Source organism: Taurulus bubalis (genome assembly GCF_910589615.1).
Source record: "Taurulus bubalis genome assembly, chromosome: 1".
NCBI lineage: Eukaryota > Metazoa > Chordata > Actinopteri > Perciformes > Cottidae > Taurulus > Taurulus bubalis.
Genome location: NC_136589.1, coordinates 35,777,688 through 35,803,594, shown reverse-complemented (window position 1 = coordinate 35,803,594; position 25,907 = coordinate 35,777,688). Strand labels below are relative to the sequence as shown.

The 25,907-nt window shown below is 46.9% G+C and overlaps 2 protein-coding genes across 2 annotated transcripts; both read left to right on the top strand.

The window, feature by feature from the left end:
* Positions 1-13,594: 13,594 nt before the first annotated feature.
* Positions 13,595-16,886, top strand: LOC306748993 (protocadherin-8-like; the record flags this gene model as incomplete). Its single annotated transcript, XM_079232233.1, has 3 exons — positions 13,595-16,036; positions 16,170-16,395; positions 16,495-16,886. The coding sequence occupies 3 exons, from the start codon at positions 13,595-13,597 to the stop codon at positions 16,842-16,844; spliced, it is 3,018 nt and encodes a 1,005-aa protein (XP_079088359.1). The 3' UTR covers positions 16,845-16,886.
* A 1,642-nt stretch (positions 16,887-18,528) lies between these two features.
* LOC306734440 (leukocyte cell-derived chemotaxin 1-like) lies at positions 18,529-24,522 on the top strand (the record flags this gene model as incomplete). Its single annotated transcript, XM_079215796.1, has 7 exons — positions 18,529-18,600; positions 18,776-18,916; positions 20,111-20,251; positions 20,752-20,865; positions 22,927-23,077; positions 23,481-23,590; positions 24,289-24,522. The coding sequence occupies 7 exons, from the start codon at positions 18,529-18,531 to the stop codon at positions 24,520-24,522; spliced, it is 963 nt and encodes a 320-aa protein (XP_079071922.1).
* Positions 24,523-25,907: the final 1,385 nt, after the last annotated feature.

The following is a 25,907-nucleotide window of genomic DNA, read 5'->3' as shown; positions in this document are numbered from 1 at the left end:
GGATTGTTAGAATTAAATGTACACATTCTTTAAACGTGTACTCTGGATCTACATACCGACACGCCTTTTTTTCTTCTTCTTCTCTCCAGAAGACGCAGAAGACCTTGCATTACACTCCGGCCAATAGAAGACGTTTCATCTGTCTCGTTAGAGTCTGAACGTAAAGACTTGGCTGGTTAGCGGCGCAGTCCACGGGGGGTTTTGCGGCTACAATATAACTCCCGCTGCTCGGACCCATTCGGCACCGTTTAGCGAGGGAAACTCTCTGACTGCTTTTGTCTCGTATGGACCGACGGAAGAATGGCCCAGCACGACGATGCCTTTGATGCCTTTTGATGCGCCTCATTAACAGTTTAAATGTACACCTGCCTCATGCATTCCTGCGGGATCCCGCCTCGCATGCGGACGGGAATGTTTGTTCTGTATAACGAGCCTCGTGGATATTTCCGTCTCTGGTGGCTGAGTGGAGTCGCACTTATTGGGTTCTTTTGAACGATTTTTTGCATATGCTATCAGTGATTCCTGGTTATTTGGAACACTGTCCCTTAATAACTGTTCCTGGTGGCTCCTGATATATGAACAGAAGGATTACTGTCAATGGCCTTCAGCCTTAATTACACTTGATTGATCCTCTTATAAACTGTCCTTAGCTTTAAACTATAGACCAAACTGATGGTAATTCTGCTTTGCTTACGAATTCAACCCAAAGGGGGGGAAACCCAGTCTGTGGCTCCACTGCTGGAAGCTATTATCCTTAGTTAATAAATGCAAACATTTGTTCCTGATGGCTCACTTAACCTCTTAATTTATGTATGACCACCGGAGACCTATTCAGGAGGAGAGCCATCGGTCAAACAGGCCTGAACAGAAAGGCGCCGCATGGCCCCTTTCCCTCTTTCATCCCCGCTGTAATCACTGCGTGTTTGACGCAGCAGCGAGCGCCGCTGCGCAGCCAGAGCTGGCGCTCCAACGCGCCCTAATTGTCCTGCGTATTGACAAGCCGGTTCCGGTGCGTTACTGATTTCCCACTGCTTCGTGACGGAGCTCTGCCTGGGTTTGGGGACATCTGTGGGGGGTCAGAGGTGAGGGCAGCCCCGGAGCTGCGTCCATCTGCCCAACAAATACCCACGTCTTCAGACACAGGCGTGCTAAACACCTCTAATAGCCTCCTGTATTGCATTTGCATCATTAGCCTTGATAATGAGCGAGCCAACGTGAATAGAGAACAATTGGCTATTTAGTTATCAATGAAATACTGCCTATAATAACTGATTGCTACAGAGTAAGATGAAAAATAATGACACAGTGCAAATCTCTCCCCATTATCTCGGCCCAGAGCACCATAGCCTTTATAGAGAGGCTTTCTTCGTGCAATCAAAGGATATCAAGCTGAATCTGGGACACAGACATGAAACAGCAACTTGGAGATGGTTTCCTAATCCTCTAATCTTTTTTTAGGAGGACAACTCTGAGATGTGTCCTCAAACTCAGGCAGTGGATTTTTTAAAATATTCAGAGACTCTGCCTTCTGGAATCAGAGCCACCCTTGAAAATATAAATGCATGTGGAAAAATAAACATGCTGGCCCCGCTATCTTGCTCTCTATATACATATTGTTATATATCTGTGAATGCGATGGCATGACCCATATAGTGTATGTTTTAAATTGATACAAACAATAAGAAATTAAGTATCTGAAGAACATACCAGATCTCTATATGAGCCTCTCATACAGGTTTTAAAATGAAGATGATGGCAGCATGAGAAATATTATAAATGAGGATGTAACTGACTTGTAAACTATCTCAAACTTGCAATATAACTATGAGATGTGCTGCTCACCCTGCTGCTGCTCATGGAGCCTTTACAGGGCCCTGGCCTTTGGATATAAACCACTTCACAAATGGCAGGTGGCCTGTACTTGACGAAAACGATCGATTCATTTTTCAGAATCAAAAGTCCTGCCGAGCTGCACGTGAGCACGGCACAAATGTTGTCCCACTGCAGCACATATCAGGGTGCGGTTGTTTACCTTGATGAGTGTTGAACGTGTGCTGGTCACAAACCACATTCAGAGCCCGCCGCCTGCAGCTGTTGTCAGCTCACTGGGACTGTTTCGGTTTGTACTATTCCTCCCTCCACTATTTAACACTGATTCTCTCACTGAAAAGCGTAGAACTTGCCTATATGATGTTGACAATAACTGTTTTTACTGAAGAATGCGCTGATGACGAAGCTCGGTCATTTTAGTGGAAGACTCATTGTCGCTATATATGTCCTATTTCTTCAACACAGTTTAAGCATGGTGCTGGTTGGCCGGTGGAAAGATTTTAATGTGAAGTGGCAGCAACAGCAGGACAGGTTTGGTTTGCATGGCGTTGTTAGCACAGCTCAAGTGATCAGTATAAACAATCAAATTATAGGTGGATTTCTGAAAGTGCAAAGGCAGGAGTGAAACTAAACTCTAAACCACAAACATTCATATAGAGGCATACAATAGTGACCAATGAGAGCTGTGAGACTGAACCAAAACGGTCACGCTGCAGGCCGTAGAACCGAAACAATGAGCTGAAAGATGCTTAAATAAGGAGTGGACCTTCGGTCAGGGGATCCTTCCCTACTGGTTCGACATCATTCTCGTAATACACAGTCACATGCTCCGTTGTTAATATAAAAGTAGCGGCTTTCAGGTCACCGAGTCAACTGTTGAATGTTGCCACTTTGCAGTCAGATGAGGCAAGAAACACGCGGCGAGACAAGAACTCATTCACAAGAGAAACAGCCACGGCATCAGAAACAAGACCCACATTCAAATGAACCGGAGTGATCTTTTGGAATATCACAAGAAGAAAAATACTGTGCTGGTCAGTTGTTTGAAATCTCAGCACCTGACAAGGATGTCATGGTTTTAGAAAACCCAACTCCAGCTGTGTGGGGAAGTAATGCACCTGCTGTACTCCTCACTTCACGCAAGACATCAATCTGGGTCTCTGCAATGATACAACTGGATTAGATAATTTAAGGACAAGCTGTGCAACTTGCAATCCTACTGGGCTTTCTTATGTAGTCCATTACATATGCTCTGGTGTGCTAAGCTGTGGTGAGATCCAGGTTTTGAAGGACCCGCCTGGCCCCAGCCAACCCCACCCACTAAACACAAACAAAAGGGCCCTTGCTCTGGCGGAACGAACCGAGTTTGGCCCACTCATTGCGCTTGCTAGCCCCACAGAGACCCTGAATATAGAACAGCTATTCTATCTAATGAGGCAGAACTTCATGGCTGCCTCTATAAAAACTTTGTCTGCCTTCTGTTCTTTGGCAACAAAGCCTGCATTTTTAAAGTTTCACCCATTTTTTTCTCTCTCTCTCTCTCCCCAGCGACACACAAACTGTTAAGATGAATCGAAACGCCGGCTTTTTCCTCTCGGTGACGCGAGACAAGTGTTGCAAACAAAGATGTAGAGAAATAGGGCGCTTAGACGGGAGGAGCGATCAAGAATAACGCCTCCGCGGGGAGAGCTTTGATGACATGGGGTTGTAGTTTTATGAAATAGCCTACATTTGGCTTTGTGTCGAGGGTCTGTGAGGAATTGTGAGTGAGAATGTTTTCCTCCACTTTTTATTTTCTAATCTATGAGGATACTTCCCAGACCCAACATTAATTTGACTATTCCTCATTTATTGTGAGCAAAGATAATTGGGTGTTGCCTGCTGTGCGTGTGTTAGTGTGCCTGCAAGGATCTCTGTGTTTACTTAGCTCGTGGTTTTCTCTTTGATGGAAACGGAGAGCCAAAATGTGGCACGATAACAACGTTTCATAACTTTATCACATGAATTTATAGTCCTGTAACCATAACACTTTTTAAATGTATTTCTTATTTTTCGGCATTTCGAGACACAGCTGTGAAGTCAAAGGGTTCGTTTTGGGCAGAGTGCAGATCTGGAATCAAAGATTTAACATCACATTTAGGGGAGAAACATGATTTTTGTCGTGAGGGGAAGCTGAACCTTGAATGTATAAAAAGCAAGGCCCTCCTCAGGGTTATTGATGTTTTCTTGGAGCCCTCCCCTTGACTTAAAACTCCAACATGACACGTCAAAATAATAATACATCTGTGTTAAATTTGTTAAATATGGCATGAAGTGTTTTGTGGCTCCAGAGGGAGCTGCGTAAAAACTGATAAATAAATGTTTTCAACTGTCACTGCCTCAAGCCAGTGTCGGTTGGGGCGGAAGACTACAAGTTTAAAAATGATAAAAAAAGAAGAATCTGGAGGTTGTGGAGTCAGAAAGAAATAAGCCTAACAGGCCTCTGTAGCCCAAAAGAACTGTGAAGACAGTAGGTTTTTGCAAAGAAGGAGAATGTGTGGAATAAGTCAATATCTAGTTCCGCTGCATCAATTTTGCTTCTGTTCATCGTGAGTTTGATAATGTTTTTGGAGTGCAGTGCTAAATTGGCAGAGTACTCTGTTAATAAAACGTCTGCTGTTCACAAGAAAAACCCTGACGCTGTGACAAATCTGTTGTCCGACGTACGAGTGAAAGTTGCCTTTTCCATGTAACCATCATGTAATTGTTGAGTATGTTACAAACAAAAGATTGAAATGAAATATACATTTTGAACTAGAAGAACTAAAGAAGACTCTCAGGCCTTTTCTGAACCCCTAATCAATTTTGTACAGTCTCTTGGCGAAACCGATGTGAGAGTTTTGTCTTCATAGACCGAACTATTCCATCTCAAACACACTACCCCCAAGTGTAATGCATTCGGCATCCGTTCGTGGTGGACTGAACTATCTTTTTAAAAGCCTCACGGCTCCAAACTCTCCATTTGGTGTCAACCCATCATGCCATTCATTTGCATTCCACGTTTCCTGCATAAAGTCAAAGTGCCCTGACAACAAACAGTGAGGCATGAGCACTTTGACATGCCAGATCAGAGGAAACCATGTGTTCTCTCTCAGACGGATATGCCTCCTAAGCTGTCATGCAGCGGAAGGTCTCGAGTGGTTCGCTCCGGTCTGATCTCGTCCCGGACTGATCCAGGAGATCTGAAAGATACATTTGTCCTTTGGAGGTGCGCACATTGTCTTTGCAGCTCCCCCTCATTAGCCCTTTGATGGCCTGTATGAACAATCTGAGCTGTTGAAATATTGATTAGCTCGAGTACATACATAAAAAAAAAATGTCTGGGCGTGGGACGTTTTGGTGCATATAGACTACTTGTTGAATATAGTTATTTCTCTTCCAAGGCTGTTTACTCCCGAGGGGGAAAACAATGTCTTCCCTTTAAAGTATTGCTGGCAAATGCAGAGGGGACACACTGATCGCATAATGCCGCGGTTGTGCCTCCTGTGTGCGTGTGTGTGTGTGTGTGTCTGCAGGGTGGTGTCCCCTCATATTTTGCGTTGTTTTATATATGAGGCGTGTGCTGTAACGTTCAAAGAGAATTATATGGGGCTGTTTATGGATGGTGACTCCATAAACAGGGGTAGCTTTAATGCTCTGTGAGAGGGGAAGCGCACCGCAGAGTTTACCGCCAGCTGGACTCGTATTACCTGTACACCTCTTTAGCCACATTAATATAGCCCCGTGCTAATGCTCCAAATAGCACTGCAGGGACTTGAAACGGCACGAAAAACACAGAGAAGTCGAGAGAGAAATATGAAAAGGTGTGGAGGAAGAGAGGAAGAGGAGTGGGAGAAGAGATAACAGAGAGGAATTACAAAGTAAGTGAGAGTGGGAGTTCTGTAGCCGATCACATAGGCAAGTTTAAGAAGCGTTTCCACCTTGGCTGCTCAAGCACTCGCTGATTGTCTTGTGTGACTCACAGAGTCTTTAAAGTAGGTTAGTGGGTTATTCCTCAAAGTTAAAGCGGCTAAATAAGCCTCAAAAAGTTTTTTTCTTCGTGATGGGAGTCATTCACAAAGTTTGTCTATACACTGATGAGATGTGTCATCCAAAATAAAATGCTATAGGCCCACGCAGTAAATACAAACATGACTCATTTCTTTGTTAGACTGCAGATGGAAATATTTGATCTCATCATAAGCGTTTTACGGACATGCATCTACTCCCCAAATTGTATAGCAATCCAGCCGATGCTTGTTGAGACATTTTCATCTTAACCACAAATATCAACCTCCTGGGGACGCCAGAGGAAAACAGGTATGACCAAATTCATTGGGATTCGGCACTTCGGCAAGTTGAATGTGAGAACCAAATGTCATAGCAATCCATCCAATAGTTGTTGAAATGCTTCACTACAAAATGTTAACCTCATGCTGCCATGAGGAACACTTAAAGATGCAATGTGTAATGTGTAGCCGACATGCTCCAAAGAAATAGGTATAAACATTTTACCTCTGCTAAGTCAATACTATCTAAATGTACAGCCAATAATAAGTTATTTAAATAAATAAAAACAACAACTAACAGCAGGGCAAGAACACGTAATATTCAACCAAACTGATGACACTTTAAGAGCAATAACACCGCTGCCTTATAATCTTCACGTGTGGCATCAACCTTTAGTTTATATTAGTCGTCTGTGTGTTTATTACCCGGGCTGTGCAGTCCATAGGTTCTGATAGTTTGTCCATTGGATTAAATCCAACGAGGCAGAAACTCGTCCTCCCCACGGCCAGGAGATCCCTCATGAACACCATGCTGTATTGAAGAAGACTTGAAATGATTGAGACCATAAACTCAAGTTTACAATGTTTACTGAGAAAATATTTTCTCATAGACTTCTATAGAATCAGACTTATTTTTTGCAACCAGAGGAGTTGCCCCCTACTGGCTAGTAGAGATACTGCACGTTTTAAGACCCTCTTTTGCCAAGGGTGCGAATTGTTTTCTTGTTTCTGCCACTTTGGATTTAATCCAATTAACAAACTATCAGAATGCACATCAGTGCAGCTCTACTTCTTCGTTCTCTGGACCGAGGGCCGACTACAGAGACTCACTATAGCCTCTTGAGGTACAAGTGGTAAGAAAGTACAGGCTAGTCGCTTAGAAAGCTAATTTTGGATAACTTTGCAACAGAATACATGTACGTCTTTAATTAACATTACATCAACAGTGCAACCTCTTCACATTCTCTTGGTAATGTTTTTGATAGTTTTAAACTAAAATTCTAGCCAGATACATTGCACCTTTTAATCAGCAAACTTCCTTCGGGACCACGCGTGTCTGGTAGCCTACAAAATTCCATAGCAATCCATCATAGAGCCATGCTGCTACTGGCCTGGTAAAAAAAAAAAAGTCTTGACACAACTTTTTAAGTTGACCTTTCAGTGACTGCCTCCCACTTGTCTTGTTCTAAATAGCAGATAAAGCTGATATGTGTCTGAGGCAGCTGTTGAGAAGTGTTACTTATAGCCACTGATCCAATGCTCAGAATTCATCTGAATATTCAGCCTCATGCGGTGATGCAGTGTGTTACGTCATGCTGTATCTAAGGGTACTAATTTCTCATCACGAGATTGTTAAAAGAGCCATATGAACAGTAAACATATTCCCCATACATCTATATATATGAGCCTCAGACAATGTGCCACTGATTGAGGAAAAATCACAGGCAATTATAGCTGCCAACCTGCTTTCAGTTACTTCAACCTCTCACATCAAATGCAGTTCATCTGCGTGCTGCTGCCTATTCTTTTCTTCTTCTTCTTTGTTCATGCACATGGACCAAGCAAGAAGAGAGACGAGGATACATAACTTCACATGAGTGATATGCAGACGTCTGCCATTCCCTCCCTCCATGCCTCTTAACTCATCCACCCCCATCTGTTCGTCCAAAAGCATGGCACAATCTGGCGTGCACTGCAACCATTAGGTGTGCGCAGCGCACGCGCACCACCCCCCCAAGCCTTTCATTGCCTTACGCACTAACTTTTAGCTCTTTTTTTATCTTCAAAATTAGGAAATAAGGCATTCTGAGAACATACTCTCGGTTCTACCACTACTAGACTGAGGCAGGGGCCAAACTTGGTAAGGAGAAACTCCCCCAATAGATTGTTCCTTTATTCAGGCCTGATGTATGAATCTTTATGTGCCTGACCTCCCCTGAATCACGCTCCAGAATGCCAGTGATGGAAACAGCCCCAGACAAAAGCGAATGACACTCAAAAGCAGTGAAAGGAAGAATGAGAGGGGAGGTGGGAGGAGCTTGGAGGGAAACGGGCCTTGGAGCTTCTAAATCATCATCGGAAACTCATTAGAAAGCTGGCGGGGCCGGGCGGAGATGGCAGCACAGATTGCGCGCTCCCGACCACAATACCGGTAATGAAGTGGAATCTAAGAGGGAGTGTCCCAGGACAGATTTCTTTGCACTAGTTACTCTGCTGGCCCTAAAGTTTCCCCTACAGTCTGTGTGCGGGGTGTAAAAACCGGCATTCATAAGATGTTAACCGCTTTGTTTGTCGGGAGGAATTTATTCAAAGTGTTGCAGCAATCAGCGACAGATGGGCTGGAAGGTGATGGATCGGAGCAGAAGTTAACTAAAGGAAAAAGGGATGGAGAAAAGAGAATGCATGTTTAATGTAACTGGACGTTATCAATCTGGTGGCGTTCTGGTGCCAGTCCATGCCTGCTGCTCCATTCAGATCTGGCTCACCGCAGTTCACCGCCTGTTGCACCATTACATGTTCACTGTCGGTCCCCTGGAGCAATCACAATGCAAAGTAGTCTGGCAGCATGTCCATTCATTCCAGCAATATCAATTATGTTGTTTTCCTTAAAACGAGCATATTTACACTGCAGTTTGGTGCGCTTTCTAACTTTCCTTTTGGCTCGAAGGTGTTAGTCTGACTTTTTTGAAAGAGCAGGGCGCGAGTCTTTCCTTTTTCTCTTGTCCAAAATCCCATTACGACATCATGGTTTCATATATACTATGTTACTATATATATATATATATATATATATATATATATATATATATATAGTAAACATCATACGTTGAGTAAAGGCATATCATTCTCAGACTGGAGAAACCACTAGGATAAAAAGTACATTCAAAGTGAAATGCCCTCCTGAAATAGCCTATTGTGTATATTTTATAAGCTGAAAGTGAGAATAGAAAAGTTGTTAAGTTTCTTTAAAGGGCGTTATGAAAGCTATAGGTATTGAGGGAAACTATATTCCATTTTTGGATTGAAAAAAAATCCATTATCCGTTTATCCGTTATTTAGAAAATCAATTCAAAAATCATCAACATGCGTGCCAGACTTTGACGGACAATCTCCGACCTTTATTTCTCACCTAAGGGTCACACAAAGGGGCCTAATTAACCTGACCACAACTTTATCATGCGTTTCATTTCCGATAAGGGTTTAGGAATCATACAGGTTGAATGGGCGCGCGGATCCCTCTATATATAGTGAAGTGCTTGAGGACCTCTATGCTGGGGCCGCGACACAAGTTCCTCAAGTGTTGCCCTCTCGAGCTGATGGGCGCATTCACTCCTAATCATTTTCATCAATGGTGCAGAGGATGAGGTCATAACAGACGAGCCCTGGAGTGGAGTGCGGTTCTCCGGTGAAGAGGCGATAATTGGATAATTAGTGCGGGGAACCAATTAGGACTTTGTGCTTGTGATGGCACGAGAGTTAGGTTAGCTGAGCGGGGGAATGATAGGGGGAGGGGTCATCGCCCTGATCGATTATTTTAACTCCCCCCCCCCCCCCCCCCCCCCCATCTAACCACACGCAAGAACACGTACTCCTTTCTCACCCCCCCCCCCCCCCCCCCCCCCCCCCCCCCCCCTCACCCCCCAACCCACCCACTTTCTCCTTCAACCGCTTATCTGGTGGACAAAAGACACCAATTCGTTCATTTCCATCTCAATGAGTTAAGCCCTACGAGGGGCAGGGATCGGGCGACCGGCTTCAGACCCCGAATACCCGGCGATCACTAGAGCAAATGGGACCACAATGCAGAAGAAAAGAAAGAAAGGAGGAGAGGGAGGGAGGGGGGAATCTTTCTAAAGACATATTTATATACGTTAAAGAAAATGCTAATATGTCCCGTGAAGAATAGAGGGGATTTTTGGAGACTCTCTCTAATGCTGCTATTGTTGAACTCGCGTGCAGACGGGCGAGATCGACACGGTGGTCACGTGAAATAGTTTCTTTTTTTATTTCTTTTGTAGGTGTGTGTGTGTGTGTGTGTGTGTGTGTGTGTGTGTGTGTGTGTGTGTGTGTGTGTGTGTGTGTGTCTTCCACAAATGACAGCTTTGCTCTGAGGGGCGGTGAGGATGCAAAAGCCCGTCAAACATTGTAAGGAGAGAATAAAATAAAGTCCCTCTGTCTCGCTGTCTGTCTGATGCACGCGCACATGCACGTGCAGGGAGTTTAATCCGCGAGGCGAGACTCAACATATAGTATAATTTGCTTTTGATTGCTCTGTCTGTTTGTGTGTGTGTGTGTGTGTGTGTGTGTGTGTGTGTGTGTGTGTGTGTGTGTGTGTGTGTGTGTGTGTGTGTGTGTGTGTGAGAGAGAGAGAATGCTGAGCGCTATTAGGAGCCCTCTGTACTCTAAACACATAAAGCAATGAGAATAAACACCCCGGTTCTCTCACGGTGGAATAAAACATCATATTACTGTGGTTCAATAAGCTCTCTGCCTTCAGCCGGGACAGAATGGCTCTTCACAATGCTTTAGGCTGAAAGAGGGATCTTTTGGATCCGGCTCGCGTTGCTGCTGACACAAATCCATCAGTTACCTTATAGCTTCATTTTTTTTTATCACTGATACTTATTAATTATTTAAGAATGCTTTATATAGGAGTCCAAACCATTAATAGTAACACATATGCAGGGTTTCCGGGATGTGATAATTGCCTTTATCTGGTGTTTATACAATATATGATACACATGCAGCTAAACGTTGATAACGAATCAATATAATGGTTGTTAATCATTACCTGTTAGTTCAGATACGGGCAACTGCATAACAACCATTTATTAGGGGGCTATATGATTAGTAGGGGCTGAACATTGTTTTCCACTTTGTAAAAAAGAAAAGAAAGAATTGCCCATATTTTCTTCGAACTCTCTTGAGCGATAGAAAGAAACTGCAAGAGCTTCCCACGGGTCAAAGGCTTATTGTTTTAATTGCGTATGCTCAATTTAAACCTTTACTTATTAGAATGGGCAACACAAATGAACCCCTGACACGAGCTCTGCTGTGACACAGTGCAACATTATGAGTCAGGTTGTAAGTTTTGTGGGACAAAAGAAGAAGAACAACACTCCATCATAACTAATACATACCGCTCTATAAACGATAATAATAATAAATCAACGTATACGTTGATTTATTATTATTATAATTATTATAGAAGAGTGTATACACTCTTCTATAAATAAGAGCTGACTGTCCTTAATCACGGAAGGATGTCTCCTTATCGTGTAGGACAGGCCTGACTGTGTCTAACTATGCAAGCTGCTCAACTAGATGTTGTCCATTCAGGTGTCTCCTATTTGACTTTCTGTGGCAGATGGGTTCTTTATAGAACATGCCAACTGATATTAGCTTCTACTGCAAGGCGAGTGTTGCCCCTGAAAAGCTGTGTAGCTGTGTGCCTGCGTGTGTGTGTGTGTGTGTGTGTGTGTGTGTGTGTGTGTGTGTGTGTGTGTGTGTGTGTGCGTGTGTGTGTGTGTGTGTGTGTGTGTGTGTGTGTGTGTGTGTGTGTGTGTGTGTGTGTGTGTGTGTGTGTGTGTGTGTGTGTGTGAGAAAGAGGGGGGTAAGGAAAAGAGTGAAAGAGAGACCGATTCCAATGGGGAAGAATGAGAAAATCTCTTAAAGAGCCGTGACGAGGCCCCGGTTGCTCTCTAAATGTATTTTAATAGGAGGGACCCTGATGTCCAGGGCAATTCATCTCCCATCTCCCTGTAATGAAAGGAGTCGTGGCCGGGACCGGGGCCGGTCTGTGGAAGGGATGGAGGGACAAAGGCTGCATGGGGCTTTGCCTCATTATGCTGCAGTTAGACAGAGGGCTGCATGGAGGCAGCGGGGGCTGGGGTCCCCACAGACCAGCTCAGGGGCCACAATAACGGCGTGGACGACTGCAAAGGGAGACCCTGCCATGCCATTATCCCGCCGCTACTAACGAGGGCTTCATGCGCCTTTGATATAATCTCACTATTGAATTTCTGATAAATCCCCCCTGCGTTTACAGCCAAATCCCATTTGTAACGGGCTCGCGAAACACTGTGTGTGTGTGTGTGTGTGTGTGTGTGTGTGTGTGTGTGTGTGTGTGTGTGTGCGTGTCGTCTTCATCTGCTGCGCCTCTCTGTTCTGGCAGACGAGGCCAAGGAGAGTCTCGTGTTAAACCGGCCCGTTACACTGGCTTTAATAATACAAAACAAGGGGGAAAAAATCCCCTCTCTTGCGCACCAGACATCTCGTGAGCCCATCTGAGCTGAGACCGAATTATAATAAAAATCAATGTTTAAGTGGATGTAGTCCATATATGATCTGATAGGCCAACAATTACTGGATAACAACACACTAGGGGGACGAATAATAGAAGTCGGAGCAAATTTATGGAATTTATTAATGAGAAAAAATGAGCAATAAAAACGACGCTATTACCACCAGTTACACCACATTCTTAGAATCCCCGGCTCAGCCATTATTCAGCACGTTGAGCTGCCTCAGCATTATGGCTCCATCAGAAGTGCATTATGTGGAATCCCATCTGCCTGGGTGAGTGGATCGGGGCACTCGGAGGTGGGAGAAAAATGACAAATCACGTCATATTCTTGCATGGGTGAAGTTATTCCGTCACCAGAGGTGGAGGGGTCACTGGGACTCTGAGCTGTCCCTTTCGCTCCAGCAGAGGGTTACACGGGACACGCGCGTGGGGATCCAACCGAACAGTGTTCGAACATAAATCTCTTTATACTGAAAGTGCGCCTATATGGTACAGCATTCTGAGCAGACACTCCTATTCAAATGCTTTGTCCTCTAGCTCAGGGACACTGCGCATCTCTGAGCTCCCCCCCACACCCCATGTGTCGGTGCGCAGACTCATTTAACAGCGCGAGGAACATAAACAAGCAACGGAAACTATAGCTGTATTAAATCAAGCCCCGGAGTTTAGCCCACATATTGGGTGCCAAGTTTCTCCGCACAGTCCAGGAATCTCTAAACAGGGTTTAGAGGTCTTTCAGAAGTCCCCCCTTTTTTTCTCCCTCTCCCCCTCTCAAAGCCCGGATTGGTCACAGTGCGGCTCATTTGCATGCCTCGCCGTATAAACCCTCCTGCAGACACTGCAGCCCTCTTGCGCTGAGAGAGCAGCACACCTCAGTCGAGAGAAAGGGAGAGAGAGAGCGAGAGAGAGAGAGAGAGAAAGAGAGAGAGAGAGAGCTAGAGAGCGGAGCGCGTCCACAGTGCGCATTGAAAGACATATGGAATATTTATTACTGGCTTTAAACAAAAAGATAAACAACACCGGAGAGTGGAGGTGAGCGGGGAAGGAGAAGATTTTTTTTTAGCAGACGCGTTTTGTTTCAACTTTAAAATTGGACTCAGTGTGGACAGCTTGCCGAATTTCAGTTTATTTTTGGAGTGAAGGTGCCAAGATGGGAGAAACAGGGTGGAACGGGCGGTTGGTGCTAGTGTTCGTCTCTTTGGCAAGCCTGGCTGCTGTCACACAAGGGAAGACGGTGAAATATCAGACATTTGAGGAAGACGCACCGGGGACAGTGATTGGAAACTTGGCCAAGGACATGTCTTCCACGGGCTCCAGGACCAATTTCAGGATGATGAAACAGTTCAACTCCTCTTTCATCCGTCTGAGGGAGAGCGACGGGCAGCTGGCCATCGGGGAGAGGATAGACAGGGAGCGGATCTGCAAACACACCCTGCACTGCCTCATCGCTTTCGACGTGGTCAGCTTCTCCAAAGAGCAGTTCAAACTCATCCACGTCGAGGTGGAGGTCAAGGACATCAACGACAACTCCCCCGAGTTCCCCCGGAAAGAGTCGAGCCTGGAGATCTCAGAGAACACGGCGGTGGGCACGCGGATCCCGCTGGACTTTGCCGTGGATGAGGATGTTGGGGTGAACTACATCCAAAGCTACCAGATCTCCGTCAACAGCCACTTTTCAATCGACGTGCTCAGCAGGGCCGACGGGGTTAAATATGCGGAGCTGGTGCTCATGAAGGAGCTGGACCGGGAGACGCAGGCTTCTTACGCGCTGGAGCTGGTCGCCATGGACGGCGGCAACCCGTCCCGCACCGGGACCACGCGCATCAATGTCAAGGTGAAAGACTACAACGACAACAGCCCGGTGTTCGACCGGAAAAGCTTCTCCTTGGACCTGCCCGAGGACGCGCCGGTGGGGTTCCTCTTGCTGGACCTGAACGCGGAGGACCCAGACGAGGGGCTGAACGGCGAGGTGGTGTACGGGTTCGGTAACCAGGTGCCGACGGAAATACGGCAACTCTTCAAAGTGGACCGGAAGACCGGGCGGCTCACCCTGGAGAGCCCGATTGACTTTGAAAGTAAGACCACGTACGAGTTTGACGTCCAGGCCACCGACCTGGGTCCGAACCCGAGCCCGGCCATCTGCAAAATTGTAGTGCAGGTGCAGGACGTTAACGACAACGCACCGGAGATCTCCATCACCCCAATGACGTCCATAACGGCGGGCATCGCGTACATCACAGAGGCGGCAGCCAGAGAGAGCTTCGTGGCTCTGGTCAGCACCTCGGACAGCGACTCCGGCGCCAACGGGCAGGTGCACTGCACGCTCTACGGACACGACCACTTCAGACTGCAGCAGGCGTACGAGGACAGCTTCATGATTGTGAGCACCAGCCCGTTGGACCGGGAGAAAATCCCGGAATATAACCTCACGGTGGTGGCGGAGGATCTGGGCTCCCCACCCTTCAGGACCATCACTCAGTACACGATCAGGCTGACGGACGAGAACGACAACGCTCCGGTGTTCAGCAAACCGGTGTACGAGGTGGCCGTGGTGGAGAACAACGCGCCTGGCGCATACATCGCCACGGTGGTGGCGCGGGACATGGACTTGGGGTCAAACGGGAAGGTCAGCTACAAGCTGGCGGACACATATTTCATGGGCTCCCCGATTTCCACCTTCGTGTCACTGGACCCGGCCAGCGGGTCGCTTTACGCGCTCCGGAGCTTCAACTACGAGGTGATGAAACAGTTGGAGCTCCGCATCACGGCCAGTGACGGCGGATCCCCGTCCCTGTCCGGCAGCGCAAACGTCTACGTGAGGACAGTGGACCAGAACGATAACGCACCGGTGATCACTCAGCCGCCTCTCAACAACGGCTCCGCAGAAGTCCTCCTGCCCCGGGACGCGCCGAGCGGCTACGTCATCACCCGGGTGGAGGCGCGGGATGCGGACGAGGGCGTGAACGCAGAGCTGTCCTACGGGCTGGCCACCGGGGAGCCCTCCGTGTTCTCGGTCAACAAAGCCACCGGAGAGATCTACCTCAACCAGGTGCTCAGCCACGAAGTGGACGAAACTCTGAGCGTGACCGTGACGGTGAGTGACAGCGGGAGGCCCGCGCTCACCTCCACCGCCACGCTCCACTTCCTCATCATCGCGGGCGCCCCGCCGAGCGACAGGACGGTGTACCAGTCAGGCGGCGGGGACGAGGTGCACGCGCAGTGGGACCTGTCCGTGGTGATCATCGTCGTCCTCGCGGGGAGTTGCACGCTCCTGCTGCTCGCCATCATCCTCATCGCCACCACCTGCAACCGTCGCAAGCGGGACAAGAGCGGAGAAGACAGTGACTCGTACGGCGAGAAGGGCACGCTGGAGCGGGGCCGGAACCACGTGGCGGACAACCCGCTCCTGCCGCTCCACGGGAGCGGGGGCGGGGCGGGATTTGAGGGTCACTCCTACGGCAGCCAGCCCAGTGGGTTCACCTCGGCTCACCCCGGGGGCAGCGACATGTGCTCGGCCTCAGAGGACGGCAGCGAGGTGCCCTGCGTGTATGACTCAGACAGCAACAGCAAGCCTCGCGGGAATAAACACGAGGTGAGACGCACCTCCGGGACATTGTGCTCAAGAGGGTGTATAGTGGCACACAACAATGACTAATCCGCGACGTGTTCGTCCAGCAGATGCTAACCTCTGTGTTCTCTCTCTTCTCCCCCTCCCTCCTTTGCAGGGCTACTCCACTCTGCCGGGCTATGGGAACGCAAAAGAGGCCGTGAGGCCCATCACCATCTGGAAGGGGAACTCTTACACCACCATCTCTGCCAGGGACCCAGCCTTCAGTGGCAAAGACAGTGGCAAGGGAGACAGTGACTTCAACGACAGTGACAGTGATGTCAGTGGAGACAATGGCCTGAAGAAGGACGGGGTTGTGGTTCCTCCCATGGGTGGCCAAAATGGTAAGGGCAAGGCCCATTTGAATGGCTCGACACGATGATGTCATTAAAGTGGTTGTGTGGTTCTAAATCTGACTCCTCTTCTTTCTTCCTCTGCTCCAGCTCTGTGGGCTTGCACCAGTGAATGTATGGTCCTGGGTCACTCAGATCGCTGCTGGAGCCCCTCGGCAGTGAGAGCCAACGCAGCTCCCTCTCCGGCCCCCACCATGTCCTCCTTCAGCAGCCTCTCCAAGACGGCCTCCCTGCCCCGGGACCCCCACCGCCGGGACAACTACCAGGCCCACATCCCCAAAACAATGGGTCTGCAGAGCGTGTACGAGAAGGTGCTGCACAAAGAGTACGACTATGTCCTGGTCACACCGCCCAGGCCTGTGAGGTTGCAGGAGATCAGTGACACAGCCATCCCTGTTTACACCCCCACCCCTACACACTGTCCCAACAACGACGTCTAGAACAAAAGAAGAAAGAAAGAAAACAACATTGCACACTTAAGCTCACTCTCAAAAGAAATGTATAGTGTATTCAAATATTTAATTTATGCTTCCTTGACAATGAGAATACTGTACATTTTAAAAAGTATTTGTTGCTGTGGAGAGTGTGCATATATAGGTTTATATCCTAATATTTCAGTGTTTTGGGTTTTATTGTAAAAAGCCACACTTGATGGCCATTCAATCACTTTGAGACATGTTGTTGGACATGAAATGTATCATATGCAAGTTTTGTACATACAGAGATTTTTATTTTTGATAAAGAAGTAATAATTAAGCAAAGATATGTACATATGAATTGTAATTATTGATCTTTAAGCACGCTGACTATTTAAAAAAGGGCCCCAGAAACGATAAGGATGTATGAATTCATTTGAATGCAATAAGAAATAATTGTACAGAATTCTTTTCTTCTTTTTTTTAAATCGTCACACTATCCTGAGAGGAAATAAACTTTGAAATACTCTTCTGAACATGTGAGTGGTGTGTTTGCTACGACATGAACATCCCGGTGAGGCTAAAGCAGGGCGTGTGTGAATCATCAGTCACTTTAAGCCAACAGGCGTCGCTGTTATTGCAGTATAGTGAGCCTCTGTCCTTGCGCCCACCGAAGAAGGTCAGTTAAGTGTTTTTTTTTTCTTCTTCTTTTGTGAATACGATTTTGCTGGTGTGATGCCAGAGCAGACGCCAAGGTTTTCTAGCAAATCACTCTCACACCTCATGCATATCAAGGAGCGAACTCCTTCACAGTTTCTCTCATTTTCATGGACGTAATAACTGCATTTTACTGCCTGAGACCTGCATGTTAATACAATAATTAAAGATATGCTGAGCTTTCCATTAGGCATACATAAATCATCACCTGAAATGCACGTACGGTAGATATATTGAGATTGACTATGCGTAAAGGCGCACTTATTTTAAGTCTCCGAACCTCAAGTACAAGTTTCATCCACACGGAGATGATATTATTTTTTTGGTCAAAGAATAAGACGTCCTTGGGAGAAAAAATCCTCCTGCTTTCCTGTCAGGATGTCGCTGGTTATTTCTTTTCTATCTGCCAAAAGCGCACGTCGCGCCTCTTACATTATTATTTATGGGTTCAGGGAAATGTACACAACGCAGTTCTTGATTCGGACAAAGAAGACAGGAAATAGGGCTGTTTGCACGCCCTCGTGTAAATACACTGTCTCCAAGCTGGAGAAAACATGCAACATTCCGCCAGTCTCACCTTTGACTCTGTGGAGGCATTGAGAGAGAGAGAGAAAGAAAGAGGGAGGGGTGGGGGCTAAGGTATTTTTTCTTAATTGCCGAATATCTTAGCGAGGTTGCCTTGTGGACTCGAGGAGCAGGAGGCTGCATGTATGTTATTCAAAGTTGAAACATAATGAATGCTCTTCTGAAATAAAAGCATATCACTTTTGACTTTACATTAGTGGTTGCGCATAATGCGGTGATCACCGTTGGAAAAGTTACGCTTCAACAGTATACTGCGTAAAACACGACCTGCCTGTGTGAAAGAGAGGACGTGCCCAGCCTCCTCCGAAGAGGGAGGGAGAGAGGGAGAAGGCGGGGGAGGGGGGGGGGGGGGTGAGAGAGAACATAGTTAGTGGACTCGGGTCCCCTCAGGTGTTTGGCTCCAGTCATGGCCGGGAACTCAGAGAAAGTACCGATCGCCTCGGCGGGACCAGAAGACATGCAGCACTTCATGCCCCCGGTGAGTTTTCAGCTGAAAGTGGTCGGATTAAACCGGGACAGAATTCAACCAATCATGTGTCTAATTGGTTGAGGTTGATTGTTATCTAACAGGATGGTGTTGTGTTCATGGGCATGTGGTCATTGTGTGTTTTTTTGTGGGGGTTATGGACCGGTCTGTTTGTTTTACGGTACAGGCCTACTCCGCTGTAGCCGTGAAACCCGCCGCCACCGGCCGCCTCCTCAAGGCCGGGATCGCGGTGCTCATCGCCGGGGCTCTGCTCCTGCTGCTGGGCGCAGTCGGAGCTTTCTACTTCTGGAACCACAATGACAAACACGTAAGACTAAAATGTTAACGTCTCTCTTACTTACGCGACAAAAAAAGGGACTTTACGAAAAATGATTAAGGAGGCTGAGGGTCTTTTCATCCTAGATTTCATTTCGTTTTTACTTTGCAAAAGACAACTTTCACCTATGGTTCATGAAGGAGCCCTTTGCCACTTAAAGAGGACACACTTGTTCTGTCTGAGTCAGGTGTTCAGTTATGTATTGGTCACATTTAAGGTTATATTAATGGATTACATATAAGATATTCAAAACAAACATCGATAAGCATTTGGAATGCCTTTCTTACAAAAAGAGTAAGAAGAGTAAAACTTTCCAAAAGAAATTAAATTGAATCCGATCTGCTAAATAATTATTTTTGTTCCGATATAGTTTCATTCTACTTTAAAAAGGCCTCTAAGATGAGTGTCACTGCATAGAAGAAAACAGACTCTCACTATTAAAATGATATCGCTTGATTGAAGAAATTCTTAAAACAAGCCGTTTTAAATTGGAGACATTTTTAACTTGTTGGAATTAAAAGGAGAGTCAAGAGTTGTTTTTCTTCTTTTCTGCAGTGTAGGCAAACAGTAAAATGTAAATTAAACACTCCAGCTCCATGCAGTCTGCGTGGTGAATGGGGGCGTTGTGTGTGTGTGTGTGTGTGTGTGTGTGTGTGTGTGTGTGTGTGTGTGTGTGTGTGTGTGTGTGTGTGTGTGTGTGTGTGTGTGTGTGTGTGTGTTGGAGGATCCTGGCAGGGTGGGCAGGGGGGCTGGAGGGTGGTGGCCTCTTTGGTCCGGCTGATGCTCCAGGAGCAAGAGGTGGAGGAGACGAGAGGGAAAATGTAGCTTTTCTGAGTGTTTTTCTTCCAATATGAAGTTAGAAAATGCTATTAAGACACGATGAAAGGCTCTGTAGAAGGGTCATCATCACCCAGAGCGGCACAGATTATACTTTTCTGACCGAGTTTGAATGAATACGTGCGTCTGAAAGAGACATCCAGAAAAGAGGTAGTACGTGTGAAGGAAAAGTACGATTGGACAGGGAGCATAAGGGAGAGTGTTGAAGTAGAGGGGGCTGTGGGGGCAGGGTGACTCTCATACCTTACATGCCACTCTGACAACTTGTGTGCGTCTGTGTGTGTGTGTGTGTGTGTGTGTGTGTGTGTGTGTGTGTGTCTGTGTGTGTGTGTGTGTGTGTGTGTGCAGGTCTACAATGTCCACTACAGCATGAGTATCAATGGCAAAGTGGAGGAGGGTACGATGGAAATTGACTCGGCCAACAACATGGAGCGATTCAGCACCGGCAGCGGGGCGGACGAGGCCGTGGAGGTCCACGACTTTGAGATTGTGAGTTGGATCTACTAATAATCAAAAGCATCCGGTGGGCTCGGGCGGAAGCAGAAAAGCCTGACTCATCAACACACTGGTCTGCACTCTCCAAGCAGTTTGGAGAAGAGGTCGATCAGATTTGTTGGAACTTTAAAGGCCCTTGTGGGGAGATTGCAGCAAGTAGGCACGCCATCCTCCCTTTGGGCCAGTCAGTGTCAAGATGCATCGTCCCTCCAATTTTCATTAATGGCAGACTGGTGGCTTTTTGACCTTTTAATTAAAGCACCCCAATCAGGCCAATCAAACTAGTGAAGCAGCACTTGTGGTCTTTAAACTATTACAATTTTGACCTTTAATCGATGCGTCCCCGTGAGTGGAATTGTATAAATCTTGAACATAATGCAGCGTCCACATATGTGATTAAATCAGCTGTGATATTGCATTTGATGTACGCATTTATAGCCACAGATGCCTGCAGAGTGACTTCCAGCTTTTTGTTTGTCCTCTGACCTCTCCAGGGGATCACAGGGATTCGGTTTTCAGGGGGCGAGAAGTGCTACATCAAGACCCAAGTGAAGGCCCGCCTGCCCGATGTGGAGGCCCTCAACAAGGATTCCATGACATTCGACCTGGTGGGTTGGTCCCGTCCCTCTTGTGTGTCCATTCTGGGATGTGCTTTTGAGAGGTTTCAGGAGCACATTTCCCCTTCAGGAGCTTAACAAACTGTAAGGCTCTGGTGCAAAGTTCTTCCTTCTTCCTTCTATTTCAAAAACCACTATTCATTGGTTCAAAAGTAGCTTGTAAACGATCCTGTCGTACACGTCATCTCTTACAACTCCAGTTTCGCATCTCAAGTTGCTAATCAGACGGTAACCAATGAGCGGCGCTTAGTCTTGGCACGGGGTATCCGCTGGCTACACCAGAACCCCCGAAATATTGTCCCCAGAGGCTAATCCGCTATCAGATCAAGAGCCGATGAATTCCGAGGTTGTTTAGTTTTGGACGAAATACCTCAGCAAAACTTTAAGTTTAGCGTTACTAAGTAAATGTTAGCACGTTACCTTTCGAAACCAAGATGGTGAGCATGGTAAATTAGAGACATAAACGACTTTGACACTTTCTAATAAACCATCAAATCTGAAGACACATTGTTAGGAGGTCATTAATAAATGGCCAGGAGCTTTTCACTTTCTAATAATAAGAAAGATAAAAAGACAATAGTATGCCAGAGGAGGACAACATTGTTCCCTAAAATGGCTTATTACTGACAAATCTGTATTCAACATATCTTTTAATAAGGTAATTTATGCAGCCAGTTTCAAATTATAAACTCTTTGTCCTACGAGTTCCCACTTCTGACATAAAGCCGGCGTATGCTGAGGTGTTAGCATGAATCACCCGAGCCAGTGATAAACCTGGAACACATGGGTGACTTTTATGTGGGTTCCCATCACGTAACAGCTTGCTGGACTCAAAATAACACAACAGAGGACGGCACTGCATATACCACATGTGTGTGTGTGTGCGTGTTGTCATAACACACACACACACACACACACACACACACACACACACACACACACACACACACACACACACACACACACACACACTGCCACTTGTGATTGTTCAATTGAGGCTGTCTGATAATTAAAACCATTTAGCTCTGCATAAGCCTCACATCCACATGAATCCACATCACCACAATTGCCCTCATGAATGCGCAGAAACACACACGCGCACAATTAATTATCACGCAGGGCTGCTCTTATTGCCTCTCTCTGCCTTAACAGATCATTTATTTGACGTGTGTGCTTTTGTGTGCGTTTGTGTTATTGCCTCTCTTTGCCTCATAAATGATCGCTTGGCTCACGTTCGTTCATGTGTGTGTGTGTGTGTGTGTGTGTGTGCGTGTGTGTGCAGAGACAGGGAGATGTTATAATGGTTGCTGCAGGCTGGTCATTTGCTATAATTTAGAGTGATGGCAAACATGGGTTAGATAAGCGTGTGCGTGCACACACACATTTGCTTTTTCATCCAGAGAGAGCGGGTCAGATAAACTCTTATCAGTGGAGCAGTGGGGAAGGACCCTTGCTTTTATTTGTCCCTCCAGCAAATCATTTGAGCTGGGGGGAAGAAGAAAAAAAACAGTATTTCTAAAAAAGGTTGGAGGAAAAAGTTCCCTCAACACGGCTGTGGCGAGTGCAGTGCAGCCCTCAGGAACAAATGCCTGTGGGCAAAATCATCCCCACAGAATGACCTCTTTACCTGCAGGCTGTGGACACAGAGTATACATGTATATATGTTTACTTTACAATCTGTCTCCTCTGGAAACCTCATTAGTTTATCTCCAGAAACCTGCAGAATTAGGCCACCCTATCTCTCCTTCTCTCCAGATCTTGATGAGTCCTGACATTGCGTTTACAGCTAAATGTTAGTGCAAAGGGAATCTGTATGCTGAAGCCTGAAGGGCTTCCTATTTACTATTTGATTTTATGTTGTTATAAGGAGCTTTAATAGCATGCTATTAATGCAGATTAGACTCGGACAGGATGCAGAGACTGTGGTCTATTTAAAGAGGAAGAAGTCTAGTAACAACATCCATAAACAAGTGTGGTATTACGCCAGATGCTTTGTTGCGATTTGCACTGGGAGTCTCGCTCACTTCTCCTCACCTTCTTCACCCCCTAAAGGAGGACGAGGTGATGCCGGCCAAGTTTGAGGACGATCTGATCTGGGTGGCGGCTGGCACTCCGCTCTCGGACTCCGGCTTCCTCAGCAACAAGATAAAGGACTTGTGTGGAGAGCTGCCAATCTTCTGGCTCCGTCCCACCTACTCACCCAGTAAGCAACCACACAGCTCGCGGTAAAGATATGGAAATGTAAATCCAGCAAACACTGAGAGTGAAGCGCTCAATTTTCAGGGCCTTTATTTTCACAAAACAATAGAGGATATAGATCAAACGGTGTCTAGAATGTCCACTTAACATTGCAGTTGTTGAAGACACAGAAAGGAAAACAAGCTTATAAGAAAAGTCCTTTTGAAGTTTCGGAGCTACAGAGTGTACAATTCTTAGCGTGCTGTGGGGGGTCAAAAGTTCTCAAAACACAATTTTATTCGACTTCATCTGAGGACTTCAAAATGCTGCCAGAGAAACGGCAGTGCAATCAGCAGCCGCGCCACATTAGTGCCACTCCGCGCTTAAATTTGGGCCGCTGTCAGATACTGAGACTGTGATGTGTGCAGGCGGACAGAGGGAGAGGAGGGCCGCCCTCCGCCAGCGCCGCCAGGCAGCCGGGGCCGGGGAGGAGGAAGAGGACGTGGAGGCAGAGTTCAACCCGGATAACCCTTATCAGGTGAGTCACCGTCACTCTTCTTCTTCTTCTTCTTCTGTTGTGCTTCGGTCCCGCTGCAGCGCTCGCGACTGTCTGCTCAGATCCGAGGGCCACCTGAGAAGGAGAGTTCCTCGCAGCTGTGCGAGCAGCAGCAGATGCCGGGGTCACGGCGGAGGGGCCCGGATTGTCACTGCAAATCTGAGCGTATGCGTGGGTGTGTTTTCCATGTGAGGCTGCCTGTCCAAAGCTTTCCTTTCAACAGTGGTGCTGTATGAATAATTCCACAACATCTCCCCCCTCCCATGGCCCCTTTGCCCCGCTGAGCACACAGGCTCCCATACATACACACCCCCGTCCCCTCCATCCTCACCTCTTATGTTGGGCCCCATTTTGTTCTCCTAATCTCCCCTCCCTTCTCTTCCCTTGCTGAGCTCCCATCCCCTGCTACACACGCCTGACAACCACAGAAGGGGGTAGAACAGCAAGCGCTACGTTGAAAAAGAAAATATTTGACAACAAAAACCCACATCTGACAACATCTCCTCCTCCCCATCCCGCTTGTCGGAAATCCATTTTTAATTGGTTTGAAACGAGTCTTCTCTCCGCCCCGAAGACGTTTCAGCGCCACGCGGAAAACACAAGCGCTGCTTTCACTCTGACCGCTGTACTCTCTCTCTGTCTCCCCCCCCCCGCCACCACCACCCCCACCCCACCACCAGAGAGGTCTTGAGGGCGAGCAGGACGAGCAGGGCACCATGAACAACTACAACATGCTGGACCACCAGGGCGTGTGCTGCAACGAGTGCCGTCGCAGCTACACTCACTGCCAGAGGATCTGCGAGCCGCTGGGAGGGTACAACCCGTGGCCGTACCACTATCAGGGCTGCAGGGTGGTGTGCAGAGTCATCATGCCCTGCAACTGGTGGGTGGCACGCATTTTGGGTCTGGTGTAAACACCCCCCCACCCACCCACCTGGGAACGTGGTGGAGTCCAAAAGGGAGGGGAAGAAACTAGGGAGGGGAGGGGCGGGGCATCTTATTGTCATCTACAGTAGTTACCTGTCGGCCTGAGCAAAGGAAATGAACAGCTTCAGTAACTGTGCCCACACATTAGAAGCACGGTGCAGAATCTAGGACAGACATGTTCTTACACTGCACAGCTCCAGAAAAAAATGAATAATAAAAAAAAACAAAGAAAAAACAAACAATGCTATGGATTCAGATCATTCTGAACTACCGCACAACATGCTGTCAAGAGAAAAGAGGTTTTGTTACGAAACATCCGACTGACCAATTTTCAATTAAACGCATCGATCGATTTGACACCTGCATTGATTTCACATATGTATAACGCCACCCAGTTATCTGTAGGAAAAGCATATATATATGTATTTATAGCGCTTGTAATGGTTCCGGTTTCTTTCACTCTGATGTAAATAAATGTATAGGGTGCCATGTATTTCAACAGCAGTCAGCTGGCTTCAATAGAACCCATTGTTTGTTTCACTTGTCGTCACTCTGGCAAGGAATATGTCTGGGCTCCTGTGTTTCACCCTCACGAGTAGCTCTCATTAAAACAATGTACTGTACGCGCTCTCGCAAACTTTCATCCAAACGTGCTTTCATCTGCATTGAAGAAGCTCAAAGTGCAATATCAGTGAATAAACCTTTTTTTTTTTTTTTTTAAGTAAACCTTATTGTGCCACTTTGTGTGTGATTGACCTGATGACTTCATATCCTGTTTGTACATACATATTGCTGATAACTTATCATTGGGTTTATTTGGGAACAGCCCCTCTCCCTCTCTATCGCACACTCAAAGACACTTTTCAGTTTTGAGATGTGTCACATCTGGTAGCTGCTCCAAAGGGATGAGCAGAATGAAGTTTCCAGAGTCCTTTAATGTGAGAGTTGCAGCTCTAGAACTCTTTAATGAGACTAAAGACTCTGTAGCCGTCACGCTCCCAGATCTTACCCACGATGCAAAGCGCTTAGCTCCTTTTGATGTCACATAGCCGCCTCAGGCAGGGGTAGGGGGTAAGGATGGGGGCGGTGTGTGTGTGTGTGTGTGTGAGAGAGAGAGAGATGAAGCTCAGAGTTCCAGCCAGCGCCACAAACGGGCGTTTGATCGTCACGAGAGATGAAACGATGTGTGATGAATTTAACACTTAACTCGGTGTGAGAGGCTTGATGATGCGGTTTGGAGGCTGATCCATATTAATGCTCTCTTGCAGGGCGCCTCCTGACTGTTACTGCCGCTGCATACATGTGGTAGGAGAACGGGGAAGGCGCCCGCTGTTCCAACACGGCGTTTGGAAATCACCACTCCACCTCGGGG